The 17,131-nt window shown below is 41.8% G+C and overlaps 1 protein-coding gene across 3 annotated transcripts in view; it reads right to left on the minus strand.

Annotated features, from left to right (window-relative positions):
• Positions 1 to 4,620: 4,620 nt before the first annotated feature.
• Positions 4,621 to 17,131, minus strand: part of gli1 (GLI family zinc finger 1) — a 51,952-nt gene continuing 39,441 nt past the window's right edge. Inside the window, exons 2-12 of one of the 3 annotated variants that reach the window (XM_034198380.1) lie at positions 15,640 to 15,872; positions 14,899 to 14,994; positions 14,591 to 14,789; positions 13,822 to 13,990; positions 13,503 to 13,610; positions 11,353 to 11,493; positions 11,077 to 11,226; positions 10,788 to 10,952; positions 10,062 to 10,304; positions 9,586 to 9,889; positions 4,621 to 9,377 (exon numbers count right to left, since the gene is read on the minus strand). In XM_034198380.1, the coding sequence (XP_034054271.1) occupies positions 6,808 to 9,377; positions 9,586 to 9,889; positions 10,062 to 10,304; positions 10,788 to 10,952; positions 11,077 to 11,226; positions 11,353 to 11,493; positions 13,503 to 13,610; positions 13,822 to 13,990; positions 14,591 to 14,789; positions 14,899 to 14,994; positions 15,640 to 15,872 (4,378 nt within the window). In that variant the 3' untranslated portion in view covers positions 4,621 to 6,807. The remainder of the gene's footprint in view (positions 9,378 to 9,585; positions 9,890 to 10,061; positions 10,305 to 10,787; positions 10,953 to 11,076; positions 11,227 to 11,352; positions 11,494 to 13,502; positions 13,611 to 13,821; positions 13,991 to 14,590; positions 14,790 to 14,898; positions 14,995 to 15,639; positions 15,873 to 17,131) is intronic. The other 2 variants (XM_034198382.1, XM_034198381.1) reach the window with 2 other exon arrangements.

Below are 17,131 nucleotides of genomic sequence, written 5' to 3' on the forward strand. Positions count from 1 at the left end.
AGGCCACTAATAAATGTCGTTGTAATTTTGACAAAACATTGTCCCGATTTCGTACCATGTCTTTAGGAGAGGGAATCCCAGGAGCGATATATGCGCATGTTCTGGTTTTCTAAACGGGGGAATACACAACTTGTAGCCTACTTTAACTTTTCATTCATGCATCGCCTAAATAACACGTTATACTTTGCTAGAATTTGGGTCTGGGTAATTGGTGTACAGTTGAATCTGTTAAAAATACTTTGATAACAAAAACAAGCAGATGTCTTAATCGATCAGTAACCTATCATTTACTTGTTGCTTGAGTTGACATTTTTCACCACGTGTTTCACTCCTCGTTACTTCTGTAAAGTGGAATCTTCTCAAAACTCCTCACACAGAGTCTTATAGTGGGCACAGCGTCTTATCTTAAATCTTTAGGCTGTTTGGAGAGGTGCAAATTAGCCTTTTAACCCCTTTGTGCTACATTTTCACCTCGGAGAGATTACACTAACTACAGGTTAATGACAACAGGTAGGCTGTGTGCGCATCCCCCTCTCCCCCCCCCCCCCCCTGCTTCGTGTTTTATGGCTTGACTGTTATGCACGTCGCACCTGCGCTCGAGTACCCTGGAGAGGACCCCGTCCCGCGCCCCATTCACCCCTGGATGGCTGTAGGAAGTGGTGCATTGACCGTCCTTTGTGTTGCAACCTGGACCGTAATCTGTTTTGCAACTGAAAAAACATCCGAAATAAAACTCTAACGCAGCGTTCAGGACCCCCACCTTGGCTTTTTAGTGCCCCCCACATCTCAGTAACTGCGAGATAATACAAGCGAGCCGGGTAGCTTTTCACAGCGCATAATGAGACAGTTTGAGCGGAGTAAACAAACTGCGATCTGACACTGTGACGCAGATTAGAGAAGTAAAGGACAGATTACCTGCTCGGATGTTTTAAGAGACGATTCAATTAAAAACCCCACGACAAATAGGCGAAATTATTACCTTGCAGGGGTTGTAGGTGTTACCAACCAGATCATATACAAATGTCATAACAATTAATGTATTATAGTACAATTTGAAACATCATGAAACATGTCGAACTCATGCACAATAAACCCATCACAAACTATGGTGAGCCTTTTCATAACTTCTCAAGACTTAACATAAACGTATCGCATTTTTTATTTTATTTTCTCACAAATTTAGAAGATAACTTTTGACTCTTTATGTGAAGCTAACTGAAACTCCATTTACATTGTTACTAGTTTTCACAACTGCATGAGCTCAAGGTTACATTTTAAGTAAGAACTTTTTCCCTACATTATCAGAATAGTGAAAAAACAAAATGCAAACCCCCTTCATTCTTTGACCCATCATGGCTGCTGGGGGTTTGTCTCTTAATGTATTCTGGAAGAGAAAGCATCCTGAAGGTGGGGAGGGAGCACAGGGCCGAAGAAAGAGAGGGACAGAAGGGTCATCTTGGCTCTTTGTGGTGGGATGGATAGAGGAGAGAGGTGTATGAGGAGGGGGCAATAAACTCTGCCACAGATGAGGGTCACAGAGGTGCAGAGGTGCTTCAGAGGTCCTGGGAGCTGATTTTTTTGGTCATATGTTATGGTCATTCCTCCACACAGTTGTCAGTCAGGGCTTCAGGTTAATTGATTTAATTCAATTGAGTTTAAACAAATTGTACATTTCTTACTAAGACCAGTTTTGTTTAAGTGTCTTGTAGCTTGTTACTTTTACCTGAATTTGGAGCTGTGGGTATTGTAGGGTGTATACTGTTGTTTTATTAACTTTAAAATTAGCATATTTTATTGCTATAGTGAGATTTTTGCACAGTCTAATTTTGGGTTTAATAGTTGTACAGTGTAAAATAAGAATACAGCAATGCCGCAGCGGTAATTTTAGCTACTGTCTTGTTAAAACACACACATACAAAGACAGACAGACACACACACACACACACACACACACACACACACACACACACACACAACACACACACACACACACACACACACACACACACACACACACACACACACACACCACACACACACACACACACACACACACACACACACACACACACACACACACACACACACACACACAAGGAGGAGCATGGAGGAAGCAGTCCCACTGGGGTTTTGTCCCTGACTGTGGTGTATGGGTTCAAAGCTTCTTGCATGGGGAGGAGAGCCCTTAAACAGCATATTAAGCAGGAGTTAATGATATGCCAACCTAAGTGACAAAGGGAAAGAAAAGCCTCCCTCTGAATGGCAAGACAAGAAAAGAGAAAAGTCATTATGCTGCCCACTTCTTTGCATTTGAAAAACTCTTATTTTGGCATTTTCCTTTCTAACTGCAGAAAATAAATCACATTGTAGAGTGTCGAAAACACTGTCTTTGCATCAGTGCTGACTTTTTACACTATCGTGGAACTCAAACATGTTCAGGAATATAGTTAAAAACATCCCCCCAGGCACACACACTCACTCTCTCTAATTTGTGAAAGGAAGCGATGGTCAGTTTGCATAACAAAAACGTTGGCCTGAGGCAAGAGACAATACAATGTTTCCAGGAGAAGAATCTGTGAAGGTCAGTTTGCTTTACAACTAAAATGTTTGTAATTATGTAAAACGGTGAGTTAAGTTAAACATTAAACGACAGTGACAGTTTTAGTGTAGTTTCAAATGAGTAAACACACTTTTGATGTGTTGTACATTTGTATGATGTAGCCACTCATCCAGAATTACAAAGCCAGATTTCAGTCTAAATTATACAAATGTATTATTTTCCCTTTAATCTTCTTTCAGCAGCCCTTCTTGTGAACACATGCAGTATTTGACCACATTGTGGAGATTTAACTATTGTTTTTGTTCAAATAACCATATGGATATGCCAGATTTCAGATCAGTAGTCCGTCAGGAGAAGTCCCCCTTGCCTTGGAGCGAATGAGTCAACTTTAGCCTCAGTGCCAGGCTGTAAGTGGCTGCCGTGAGTCTACTGTGCCATGCCACAACACCACAATGCCAATATAGTCCCAGCACTCTGGGGCCCCTGAACCAAAAAGAGCCAGTGCTGTAAAAAGTAATGGCGGTGATAGCATTTAAAAAAATATCACATTCAAAAGTTAATGTAAAAGTTCAGCAGACAGCAGATTAAATGACAGCATAAACACACAAAGAAGTGTAATACAAAATTACAGACAAGGTGAAGGAGCCCCATTCTAAAGGAAATTAGGACATTCTAATGCATGTTTTATATCTAAATCTTTAATAATGCTAAATACCGTAATAGTTTTTTAGGCGGTTTAATCCATAGCTTCATTCCTTAACAGTGAGTTAGTAGGTCTAGGTAGCTACTCTTGCTATGGTTACCGACGATTAATACACTTTAAAACCTTTTTCCTTTTCCTGGGTAACATTTACAGTAAACCAACAACTACTCGACAAGACATGTACAATTAATATTTTCAGTAGACTTAATGTATTTTCCCAATTTCAATCATAATGATTTATAAATAAGAAATTAATTTGACTTTGTTGTCATAGTTTAAGTAGACTATGTGTACAGGAGTAGTCATCTGCCGGCGGAGGGATACGGCTATACGGTATATCCGAGGGGTCACAGATTCAAGGTATGAGAGACATAAGGATATATATATATTTCTTTTTATATAATAATGCTTCAATCTGATGGAAAAATCACTCATTGGTTGCAATGCTCCTAATTCACTTCCACCACCATATCCTGTAATGTGAGGTCACAAATAGACATGACTTCATTTTTAGGAGTAACAACCCAAATACATTGGGAAACCCCTGGTGAAAAGTATCATATAAAACAGTGTCCTGGTTATGGGCTTTTTTCTCCCATACATTTTCTAAAATCTCTTATTTGATATCTTTAAAAGCAGATATGTCATGTTGATAATATTTTACGAGCAAGATTTGTTGTAGTTTTTCTTTCTTAAAGAAAACTGTGGCCCAGAGTGCCAATCCCCACTGACCTCAGGGAGCCTGTCCAGGCACTGATGTCACCAACAGCAGCCATTTTTAATACTCATCCACTTACTAACTGTAGCAGACAAGCACATCGCCATAGATCACAATAGGCTGACTTGCAGCTAGATATAAATTGTATCCATGACAAGAGGATTTTCCAATTAATACGAGGAGAAAAGGTTAGATGATTTGGGATAAATGTCCTCTGCTTGGTCAGTTAATTACACTTGCAATCATTTTGGGGTAAAATGTTGTTGGATCACATTCATCACAATTACACCAAATATAGTTTGACTGCCAAAAACGGCTGTAGACGATTTAGAGTGTGCAGAATTCCGGGGGCTTCATTCAGAGTGAATGAAAGAGAAACATGGTTGGCTATTTGTTCTTGTTTTCAGACTGCACTGCACTCTATTGGCGTGACAAAGTCATTGCATTCATCCATCAGGAACAGCAACACATGTCAGACAGCAGAGCAGGCATAGGCTACCTACCTTAACTTTAAACCTCCTTAATCTATAGAATGAGCACATATGGCTCAATACAGCATTTGAGTAGCATCAGTGTGTGTTGTAACAAAACACAATTCAACATTACAACAAGGGACATGAAAGAAAAGATTGACAATCCTTCTGCATCCATCCCACTGAACATCTTTATTCATATACTGGTAAAATATAACACATTTGTATAAAAATGTAGAAAATTGTACACAAAATATAACACTTGGCTTTTTGTCTATTGTAGTTAATGCTACTAGGCTATTATAGCTTTCAGTTGCTAAAGGTGATATTCTTTTGCCAGCAAAAAAGTAAGAATGAAGGATGACAGATATAAAAAAAATACACACACAAAGAAGGCAACATCAATAAAGTTCATTAATATAAAAAGATAATTTTATACAAAACATCTCATACATTCTAAAGAACAGCACTATCAGTCAATGTTCATGCCCTTATTGCTAATGTTAGTGTTGTGTTAAAATAGACTATTTGTGCATCTTTTATCAGTCATTTTAAGGTGTCTTTGGTAGTTTTTAAACTTTTTTCCAAAATGAAGAAATGTACATTCCTGCTAATGCTTGATACACTTTGAAGTCACGCTACTTTTTTATTCTGGAAAGTCACATGAAAAGCTTCAGCAATACTTATTTGTGGACTTATTGAGTCGAGATTTGCTCAGATATGTTCTTGAATTACTATTAAAAATACTGTAATAATTGTTTATCGCTATCAAAATTAGGTTCATTTGAATAGTCACAAGAGACAGAAACCTCTCCACGCAGTGCTGTAGTCAGTGCAAAGCCACAGTGTAAAATTAGTTCCCCTACCAAAAGCTGCAGCCTTCTTCCGTATGAATAAGCTCAATAGTTGCGAAAAAGTACCTCACTGTACCCGTGAAAATATGTATTTTACTACAGTGGTAGCAATTGATAACATTCCTGCTTCTTGATCCTCTATCCTGAATTAGTATGAGGAATTTTCCAAATAACTCCTCTTTGGGATCAGAGCCAGAGTGCAGTAGCTCTGTACTATTAGTGTACCTACGTTGCTCAAACATGGGCAACTATTAAAGATCCGCTGACTCAGGTGTCATTCAAAATAGCCGTCATCCTCAGCTGAGTCATACACCAGTAGATCGGGTTATTGTTTAATCAGACATACTGTAATTTAGAGGTTTTTTTATAGCACACACAACATATGAACGTATCACCTACTATGTATGTACCTCATAGAACCAGGGACTTTTCTGTTCTGCAGTTATACACACCACTTGAAAGAAAATAAGTACACAGCTGCTTTACGAACACTTACAGTAAACATGTGGAGTGCAAACTCTCTGTCTGGAAAGGCAATTACAACATACAAGTAATCTGAAAACTAAAGATGCAAACACCAACAGGTCCTGAGAGTCTGTCTCTGACTGCATCTGTGCATGTGTTGGAATACTGATATGCCACTATAGAGCGTGTTGTTGATGACAAGGAAGAAATCCCTATCAATACAGATTAATATTTAGTAGCACCGAGAAACAACTTCTCAATCACTAAAAGCACTTTAGTCTTCACTTAGCTTTTCGAAACACCCATCTTATAAACTCTTTTCTGAACATTGGCCTTCAGAATTCAAGCAGTCTATCACAAGACAGAGGATGATTAATCCATTGTCTCATTGTCATGTACACAACATTATAATATATGTATATAAAACCTATTTACATGCATCCTTCTCTACTCCACTGTTGCCACAGCCCAACCATGTGACTGGAATGCCTGTTTGGAAAACGTTCAGTATCAGTTTCATATCAGGCGTAAGGCTCTGTGTCTTACAGTAAGGCACAGAAAAATACCAAGTACCAAGGCAGCGAAGGAACAATACAGTGAGGGAGGTTGATCAGGCACCTTTGGTTTTAAGGCTGTAAGTGAGGATTTTTACAATTCTGAAACCTGTGATAGGATCACATTCGCAGCTTTGTCTCAACTTGCGACCAAAATTCATTACATGGATATTCCATTAGCTACAGACCCCTCTCAAGTTCAGGATCCTGGATTGAATGCAGGTGTATATGTTGGGTTTAGTTATAAACGCTTATGTGAATGTTTAAAACAGCCCAGACTAATGATCCATCACATCAAATGATCCATTTAAAAAGGGGCCCACTTATCCTATTCCCTAACTGAAAGTTCTTACAAAGTAACCCCCTGCTGGTTACTCCTGAATACTGGGCTTTCATGTGGAATCTCAATTAAAACATTAAGAACTTGCCAAGGTCTCGACCTGATTGTTAATCTTCAAAAAGATGCCATAAACGTTCCTTTTAAGACAGTGTGTTCAGGTATTTGTTCTCCCCAGCCAGCGAGGTGAGCATTGATGTCATGTCGCCTACAGCCATGTTGGACAGACCTGAGCCTGGAGCTAGGGTAACAGAAGTCTGGGGGGTGTTGAGGCGGGATGAGGCCTGGGTGGAAGACCCTGGCTGACCCTGAAGGGGAGGGTTGATTGGGCTGAATGAGGAAGAATCAGCATCATCAATGATTGAGGTGAAGTCTATGCGAGCGTTATCCAGGTCCAAGTTTTCTAACGCATTGGAGATGGGGCCAGATTCAGGATAGGGAGTCAGGGGGACAGGTTTTGTGCCCCCTGTTGGGTCCAGGTTGGAACCCATAATGTGCTGCTGGTTGACACAAGGTCCATTCTGGGGGTCCATGTGTTTGTCCATGTTTATCTGATCCGAATAGTACATGTTATTGTTATTGGAAGGAGAGAACATTTCATTTTGCGTGTGCTGTGGATGCTGGACTGGAGGGAGTCGGACTGCTCGCCTGGGGCTGGAAGTGGAGTGGACAGGGCTGAGTTGCGGTGGGCTTCCAAGGTAGCTCCCTGCTACCTGTGACAGGCTGTTCTGGCGGCTGAGAGGTTTCCGTCCCTGAGGAGGCCTGGGGACCACCATCTCCTGGCCATAACATGAGCCTTGGAGACCTGTCAGCTGCTGCTCTTTAGGTGGCACAGAGCTGGTCCCTCGGCCGTGGGCCGGGGGGCTCATGACCAGGTTTTGGTTGGGGTAGGACGGATATGGCTGGTTGGAGTAGAGATTCTGATTTTGATGCTGTGGACTTAGCTGCATCATTGCTGCCTGGCCACTCATATCCATATTATCAGATAGAGGAGGAGGTTTTATTCCACTCTGCTGCTGCTGTTGTTGCTGTTCTTGTTGCTGCTCCCACATGAGTGCTTGTTGGGACTGTACATAGTTTCTCACCATCATCTCCTTTACCTGCAGCATGGGGGTTTCTGATCTCTGCCCATCTGTCAGCGCAGTACCAGCACAGCCTAAGCTCAAGCCCCCTCCACTGGGGTAGGAGTTTTGGTTCGGCCCTTGAAAGTCACAGCTGGGATTGTTTGAGTTCCTCAGCAGGACCTGGCCAGTTGGTTGTGGGTAACCTTGAGTCTGCTGGAGGAGCATCCGCTGCTGTTGGAGCTTAGCACTTTGACAGGCATTTCCACCTCCCATCCCAGGGTGGAACTGCTGCTCAGGCTTGATGGTAAGCTTGTGGGTTCCATCTGGACTGTTGTAGAGGCTTGTCTGATTGTTGAAGTGGGCTTGTGTGTGTTGAGGCTGCAGGCTAGGATCTACAAACTGCATTCCTCGCTGGTTCTGGATAGCCTGGTTGGGAGTTTGGATTTGGTTGTGGGAATCACTCCAAGGACCTCCAGCATCACCACCCTGGCCACAGCCTGGGTAATTGGGGCCTGAGGGGCTAAGCTGGCATGTGCTCATGCTGTACTCGGTCTGTTGGAGAAGGGAATTGGATATGCCCTCCGAGTGAACAGGCCTTGCTTGGCCTATTGGATTTCCACCAGCCCTGGAAGGGACTTCCCCCCCCTGGTTCTGGTAGTGGCCCTGCATGTAACCCTGGTCTGGGCAGCTCGGAGAGTCATGCCTTGGAGACAGCTGATTTCCAAGAGAACCCCCAGCTCCTCCCATAGTTTGATGCTGTTGCTGATATCCCATGAAGCTTCTCTCTCCAGGGGGCATCATCATGGAGCGATCCCTGGCTTCAACAGAGCCAATCTGGGGCTCCATACCCATAGCCTCCATCATTACATTCTCTGTGATGCTAGGTGGCCGAGGGGAGTAAAGATGGCGAGAAAGACTGGTGTCTGAGCCACGATGTAGAAGCGCATTTCTTCGGCCCATCATGGCTATATTACTTAGGCTGTTGAAGCGCTTGGGGGCAGCTTGAGGATCTGCTACTGATCGGACGGGGTCACTGGCTCGCCTGCTGTTGTTGCCTGGAGCCTGGTGTGGGTAGATGACACCAGTGCCATACTCTGTGTTGGCACTGTGCCTACGTGGACCACCATGTTGGAGGAATGGAGGCAGAGGTTGACTCTGGTACTCACTCAAAACACCTCCTCTTCTGCCTGGAGTAACTGGGTGCTCCATATTGGGTAAAGGAGTAGGTGGTGGTCCACCAGTTGCTGCAGCATATTTGGCCTTTAGGCTGTATTGCTGGGCAGGTGTTAAAATAGGAAGACCTGGCAATCCTCCTCCTCCAGGACATGGAGCTCCTCTGCGATTGGTCTCAGGAGAGAGGGGGTCTCCCACACTCTGCTCTGGGCCAAGGTGGTGACATCCTCCGCCTCCAGTTCCTCCCATTTGTGAGACATCACTTGAGCGCCGGCTGGAAAGGTAAGGAGAGACCATGGAGGACCGACGGCTAACAGTATATGCAGAGCTTAAGCTGCTGGTGCCGCTTCCTCTTCTGTCATTTGCAGGGCAGCCAATCGATGTCCCACCTCCTAAATCGTGATTGGACAGTTCCATAACCCGTCGATTTGAGAGGAGTGGAGAAGGTGCACACATACCCACATTCTCCCCTGGACCTGAAAATAAATATCCAGAAGGAGAAAGCTTAGAAACGTTTAAATAAAAACTATTAATGTCAATTTAGATAAAACAATGTTGTAACAATTTATATTTCAGCCCAGTGTAAATAGTGTGTTTTATGTAACAACTCAGGCTTCACACATACAAACCAAAGAATAGGCACACATCAGAGTTTTGGATTACATTTGTTGTATCATCACATACCCGGAAGTGCAGGTAGTTTGTGACTGGCACAGCGGCCAGGAGGGGGCGGCCTGCGGATTTGCTTCAGCTTGTCAATCTTCAGATTCTCCAGCCTCTTCAAAGCCTGTGCTGACATTCCCATTGTTCCAACACTTCCTGGCTCCCCTCCTCCTCCTGCAACTCCATCCTCCAGTGCTGTGAGATCCTCCAGACTGCCAGCTGCATTTAGGTTCATCTCCACCCCACTGTCATTGTTGTTGGCGCTCCCCAGTGGAGAACGTTCGCTACTGCAGGATGATTGACCACCAGGGCTGGGCTGGGATTTCTGAAATATGTTATGTGATGTGTTTTAATGTCAACAATTTTGCAGGAATGCTAATCATTTGTGATACTAAATGGGGGAACAACTATGGATGTGTGGCATCTAACAGCAAGCTTTTGTTTATTTTCTTGTATTTAAAGGATCTTGCAGGACATAGGCAAACTGTATTACTTACCAGTGCCGTCTCAGGAATAAGCAGTTTGCAGTCCTCCCTGCGTGTCTCCTCTTTCTCCAGCAGCAGTTCAGAGCTCGGGCCTCCAGGGGTCATAGCTGAACCGGGGGGTCGAGGTCCTGTGTCTCCACGGTGCTTCTTGGTGATGTGGGCTTCAGGACCGTGCACCGTCTTCACATGTTTACGCAAAGAGCTTGGATCTGTGTACCGCTTAGTGCAGCCGGGGATCTTACATACATAAGGTTTCTGTAAAAGAGCAAAGACACTGTCAATACATTAAACCTTCTTTGTGAATACACAGTCTTGCATCCCAAAATACACTTTACTACAACTTGACTGCTAATGACATTTTTTGTCACAATTAGCAGTTTATTATTAATAACTAAGGTCAGATTTGTTACTGATTTGCTATAGCTTGCATTATGAACATCCACAAAAATATTTTCAGAAGTGAAAGACTCCCTGCAAGACTCCTATGTGATAGTATCAAATATAATCATTAATAGATGTGGACATATAAAGTATGGCCAATTTAACATCTTAGTCTACTCACTTTATTTTTGCCTTTGTATACACTGTCCCTTCGCTGCTACATTTTACATTTCACTGCGGTGCGACAACTAAAGGATTTCTGATACTGATTCTGATTCTAATATAATATAATTTTCAATAATGTACAACCAGATTTCAATTAATGTAATTACTTTTCAGTGGTGCACACTACAGTACCTCATTGGAGTGAGTTCGGTTCTGGTGCTTGGCCCGATCTGAAGCGTTGGAGAAGGCTTTGTTACAGCCTTCGTGTTCACACACGTATGGTTTCTCTCCTGTGTGAGAACGCAAATGGGTCTTCAAATTCTCCAGGCGAGAGTAGGCCTTATTACAGCCTTCAAACTAAAACAAAACAAAAATAGTTTTATAAAAACAGCCAAACTGCGAAAGAGAAACAAATAGCCAAGAAGAAACTGATTAAAACAGAGAAAAAAAGTACATGGACAGTGATTTAGGATACACTCACAGTGCACTTATGTGGCTTCTCTCCTGTGTGTCTGCGCATATGAACCACCAGCATGTACTGGGCTTTGAACGGCCTCTGTTCTCGAGAGCACTCCTGCCAGTGACACACAAACTCCTTCTTTTCCCCATGGATGTGCTCATTGTTGATGTGCTGTAAAGTAAACAGATATATAGAAGGATCCATTAAAAATCTAAGTGGTATACTGTAGATCCCTTTTTGCTTAAAAGCTGTTTTTCTGCTTTTTGTACAATGTCTTTTGACATTGACATCTCTTACATGAACAAGCTGCTCTTGTGTGTCAAACTCTTTGATGCAGCTCTCCCAGTGGCAGTTGGTTTCGTAGATGGCCTCTGGTTCAGGCTTCCCGTCGTCCTTGTCCATGTCATCTCTGCCATCCAGTAGGCCCATGAGGGGGTCCTGATGAAACATAAATACAGACCAGAAGATCATGATTCAAGTTGAAGGAAATAGTGTTTAAAAATAGGTGATGGGTTATTTGGGCAAGTAGGGAATAGCCCCACCTGCTGGCAACAGAGAAAAGGGTTGTTTTATTGGAGCTGACTAATTTGGAAATAAATATTATCGTTAAATAATGCAAGACTTGAAAAAAGGAACATTTGTGGGATTCTTCCTCTAGAGAAGACAATATCTGTATTTTAGATAAATGTATTAGCTTTGAACGGAAAAAAACAGCAGTGTTAATTGCATTGAAAATATATGTGTGTTTGGTTGTATGGTAGCTACTGTAACTGGCAAAACTATTAACATATTAAAAAATAACATTAGTGGCTGCTTTTTTCTACATCATTTAATTCGTTGGATATACGTTAATACGTTTATAGTAAGAGTATAGTTTGGAAATTGTGTTTAATTGCCCTTTGCTCGAGCAAACATGCCCAAAGCCTTGGTCAATGAAAACGGATGGCACAAAGGTAGTGCCAGGTGCGGCACTGCAATGTGATTGGCTATGTACTGTTGTCGTCATTTGCTCTTAGTTTGGCAGAAGTGGAAACAAAATAGTAAACTGCGGACACAATGAACGATATGGACTATATTGAACAGCACAGAGTTACACGTTTGCAGTTTGAATAAAAAACGTGAGACATTTGGAGACCACCAACCGCTCAATATTGTTATAAACTAAACCGTTGGTGAAATATAAACAGATATAACGTGAAGTGGTTCACCAGAAATATAAAATGGCTAACTGCTAGCTTGTCACAGAAGACGCTTTTCTTGCCTCCCGTTTGTTATTAGGACCGGAGAGCACCTGCTAAAAAACAGACCCAATCTCATCTCAAGCATCTTTCTGAGTCGGGTTGGGAGGGAGAACGTGTTGCTTCTGAGAGGATTCTCAATGTGAGAGCAGCAGGACAGCGCGGTCAACAGGGGATCGAGCTGCAGGATAACAACAAGCTCTGTCGGATTATTGCCTGTGTTTAACTGTGTAGAAAACGTGACATACTTCATTATGACAATGCAGAGGGGGAAGAAGTACTCAGATCTTGTAGTTAAATAAAAGTATACAGTACCAGAGTGTGGAAATACCCTTACAAGTAAAATTCCTCCAATCAACATTTTACTCAAGTAAAAGTACAAAAGTATTAGCATCAAAATACACTTAAAGTAGGCTACCACAATTAAAAGTACTAATTATACAGATTGGCCCACTTCCGAATATTATCAATGATATGTTTTGATTATAATTATTGATGCATTAATGTGTTTATCAAAGCTGGTACATTTTGCAGCTATTTTTAAAGACTATGTATGCAGAAGGGTAGCTTGTGAATGTATTCCAGGTGTTACTAAAGTCTTATTAAAGTGCTGATTATATTAATTATGTAGTTACTTTACATCATTAAACAAAAGCTGCAAAGTAACTAAAGGTACTCAATAAAGGAAGTGGAGTAAAAAAACGTGATTTAGATCTGAAGTAATGGGGTAGAAGAACAAATTAGGAAATAATTGAACCTCCCAAGTAAAGTCCCTCTAAATTGTTCTTGAGTAGGCTACAGATCTTGAGTAAATCTACTTGGTTACTTTACACCATTGTGACAAAGTGTTTATTTGATCTGGTTCTGCATCTATGCAAAGTAGCACTTTTTTTTACCGCTCTGAGAAACGCATGTATACGAGATCACTCATGTTCTGCTGACATGATGATGGAGGTCCTTTGCTAACAACATAAAACTAGTTATAAACGCTAAAAGTATTCTTCTTTCTTTGCATGCTGTGTCTGTAATAGTCAGTCGAACATGTTCACAAACTGCAATTTGTTTGTGATCAGCCAACATTTAACAACATTTCCATGAAATGTGCGACGGATATGAGTTTATATTCCTGCATATGACAAATCTTAATGCCATAACTACAATTGTGGTGTGATGGTGAAAACTACTTGTGAAAAAAAAACGATTCTTTACCTGAGTGCCAGTGGAAGAAGGACTGGCCACATCTCCCTCTGACCTTTCCTCCATGCTCTTCAAATTCATGCCATCCATCCCAAGTCCCAGCCCTGGCTCTGTCTTCAGCTACAAAACAAAACACACATCACGTTACCTTTGTGCGTGTCTATGAAAGTCATTAACATACAATTAGCACAGATGTAAATTCTCCCTACTGAAGACCTCCCTTTGCTTCCTATTCCCACCTCCCATGCATCCACTTCCAAGAAATATCAAGCAAAGTGTGTTCTGCTACTGAATTGTTGTGAGATTTTTGTGAGTGAGAAGGCTGTCTTACGTGTCCATGCTTGGGTGGAACGTGGAGCCGAGGATTGTGGGGAGGTAAGCGGGAAGCTTGGCAGGGACCTTGTATGTGTCCACCCAGAGACGTCCCCCCGCCTCCTCCATACATTGAAAAGTGTTGCCTGGATTGGCAGTTTATATTGCTGGAATAGCCAAGGGACGGGCTGTAAGGTAACAATATGACAGTGTTAAGAATTCAATCTGATGAAACTGGTGAAATAGTCAATATCACATAAAATCAATACAACTGTTGGCCAATTTGCTGAAATGTATAGTGGACTGGGAATTGGGCGAAAAAACATTCAATACTCTTTTTTTTCTTTTAATACTTGAAAACGTCATTTTTTTCCCCAATTCTTTGTTGATCTTATTTTCCTAATTTGCCTTTGTATATATCTACCTTTTTGTTAATAACTAAATCCCCATATTTGCTGAGCAACTGGCCAGCTGACATGAAGCTATGAATCACACAAACAGGTACATTTCACCACATCTTTATTACAGTGCACCTTTATTTGATCTCTTTTTTTCAACCAACTGTGCTGGCTTGAGCGTTCAGACTTCATATTCATATATGTTGGTAAATATTGGTGCACTAATGTGGCCAAATTAAGGGAGAGGGACCACCACAAACTTCACGCCTCAAAGTAAAATGCATTTATGATACTTTTATAATTTCTTGAATATTAGAGTTTACTAGTCTGAGGTAATTGCTATTGACTATGTACGTTTGTGCCTAAATATCTGAAGGTAAGATGTCTGACCTCATGGCGCTCACAGAGAGGTGCCCATAAGAACTGGCCCCATTAGGGTTACAGCGAGAGTTGACAAAGGCCACCAGAGAGTTGGGTGATGTGCGGATCACTGTCTGCAGGTCCACACTGGCATCAGACAGAGGAGAGATAGACAGAGCTCTCTTTTTACTCAGCTTCAGTATGGATCGAGGTGTGGAGAACCTTGAGCCTGAAGGGGAACAGACAACAGGAAGAGAAAGAAGGTCAGCTCTGAGGATGCAAACATCTTTTTGAGACAAAATGAATTTAATAGGAAACCGTGGGGAGTCTTTTCTTACCATCAACTGAGCCCATCTGATCTGAGCCAGGATGGCAGAAGTTGTGATGAGAGGACATCATGTTGTTCTGGTTACAGTAGGGGGTGCTGTTGCCACCTGTTGGACATTAAAGACAGACTGAAACACTTAAACATACTAGTGCTAAGATGTACATCAACAGATCTTGTGTAAGTAAGGTACACAAATGGTTCACGGGTTTCCTCTTACTTATCATGTAGCAAGTTTGCTTGTTTAAAATCTCAATTACATATCATGTTAACTAGCAGTTGTGTTCTTCTAAAAGCTGCATGAGCAAGTAAGGACATCCACTTGCATTTTGGTTCAGTCATTTGAAGTATTATTATAGGTACAGTTGCAAGGATCACTTGTAAATGTAGCTTTTCTCTAATGAAAGGAAGAAGCGAGACAATTGACTGTCCTGTCAGGTTTTATAGTGATTTTCCTCTTAGTTTTTGAGAGGAACACTATTCACTGTATATATTTGTTATATGTACAGGTTCTTTGTTTATCCCTAGTTCACCTTAGGTTAACTAGGTAATTTAGATCAGTCCAAGCTGGTGTTTGGCCGCGTAACAGACATGGCATATATCTTAGCATATACAAGTCTTCTATTGACTACAGATCTTTCCTATTGTAGAAATCTGGGTAGTCTCTGTTTCCTTCTCCGTCTCTCAGGTGTCTTCACGTTGAAACCAGTAGCAGCTGTGAGATTTAAGAGATGTAAAAGATACTCTGACTCACCCTCTGGGGGCGGCATGCCCCTGTGGCCCATCATACTGTGTGGCGGAGGGGCCTGAGGGGGCCTCATATATTGATCCATGCAGTGGCCAATCCCCTGTCCTGGGCCAGATCCATGAGTCATACTGGGAGTCATGGGGTTATACATAGCGCGGCAATCCTGCGGGGGGCCGTTGAGGAGCGGGCCACGCAGCGAGGTCACATCACTGTAGGGAGACTGGTCTGATGAGACTATGCTGCAGATATCAAAGAAACACTATTATCAATCATGACAAATCCAAACTAAATGTGAAAAAATGCAAATGCAAAAAGTGTGATGGAAGCTGTGGACATAGAAGAAATAAAGTGGTAACAGTGTCAAAACTGTTATGATATTTTATTATATTCTACCTTAAAAATAAAAGTGCATAAAAAAAGGGATAAAGTGCAAGTTCCAACTTGAAACGTACTCTGTAAAAGCATTTTAAGATAAGCATTCACCATGGTTGCAAGTCACTAGCCAGGTTTCCATCCAAATATTTCTAATAATAATACAAATACATTGTAAATGTTCATTGTTTAATAAATTAAAAAATATATATAAATTCAATAAATGGAATATGCACTTATAAGATGTGGACAGAAACACACCTATTGAGGCAGAAGGCATAGAGGAACAAATGCATTAAGTGAATGGATTTAGGTCTTTAAAGTAACAAAGGAGCGAATTATTATATATAAATTGGAAACGCATATTGAAAATATATTTTGTTTTTTATTTGTCCTAATCGGTCATTTGGGTCAAGTTAAGTGACAGCAGCCTTTTGGAAACCTTCTATGAATACCACCATATTAAGTTTAGTAACTTTTAAAGCTAGTTCACAGCCTGGATCTCTTGTGATATCTGGTTCTCTCCACTAGATGGGGTATAGGCCTTATGTTGGTCTTCACTGGAAATGTACTCTTCTGGGTTTTCCCCTAGGAAAGCTTCATTGGAACTTTCCAATCTTCTCATTCATTTTAATGTTTTCTCTGACCTTTCATCAGTCTGCCTGGTTAGTTTAAAATCTGTCTCTCTTATTTTCCTCCCTCTCGCTGTCCCTCTCGCTCCTCTCCTGATGGGCAGACTTCATCTATCCACCTTCTCCTAAGTCCTCCTTTCAGTTCTTTAATTATTTCACCACAACGTGTATTCCACACAGGAGCTTAATCTGCCCTCTCTAATCCACTGTGCTGGTTCCCCCCGACTCTACCTCTCCCTCCTTTCTCCCTTTCTCCCATTCATCCCGTCTGCTCTCTCTCCCTCTCTCTCTCTCTCTCTCTCTCTCTCTCTCTCTCTCTCTCTCTCTCTCTCTCTCTCTCTCTCTCTCTCTCTCCCTCCCTCCCTCCTCCTCCTCCTCCTCCTGCTCCTGCTCCTCTGTCTTTCTCTGTCCCTACTAGTCACCTTTCTCTCCATCTCTCTCTGTTTCTCCCTCACTCTGGGTAACCTGAGCAGGGCGCGAGGCAGTCATGCAGA

Source organism: Gymnodraco acuticeps, unplaced genomic scaffold (assembly GCF_902827175.1).
Source record: "Gymnodraco acuticeps unplaced genomic scaffold, fGymAcu1.1, whole genome shotgun sequence".
Taxonomy (NCBI): domain Eukaryota; kingdom Metazoa; phylum Chordata; class Actinopteri; order Perciformes; family Bathydraconidae; genus Gymnodraco; species Gymnodraco acuticeps.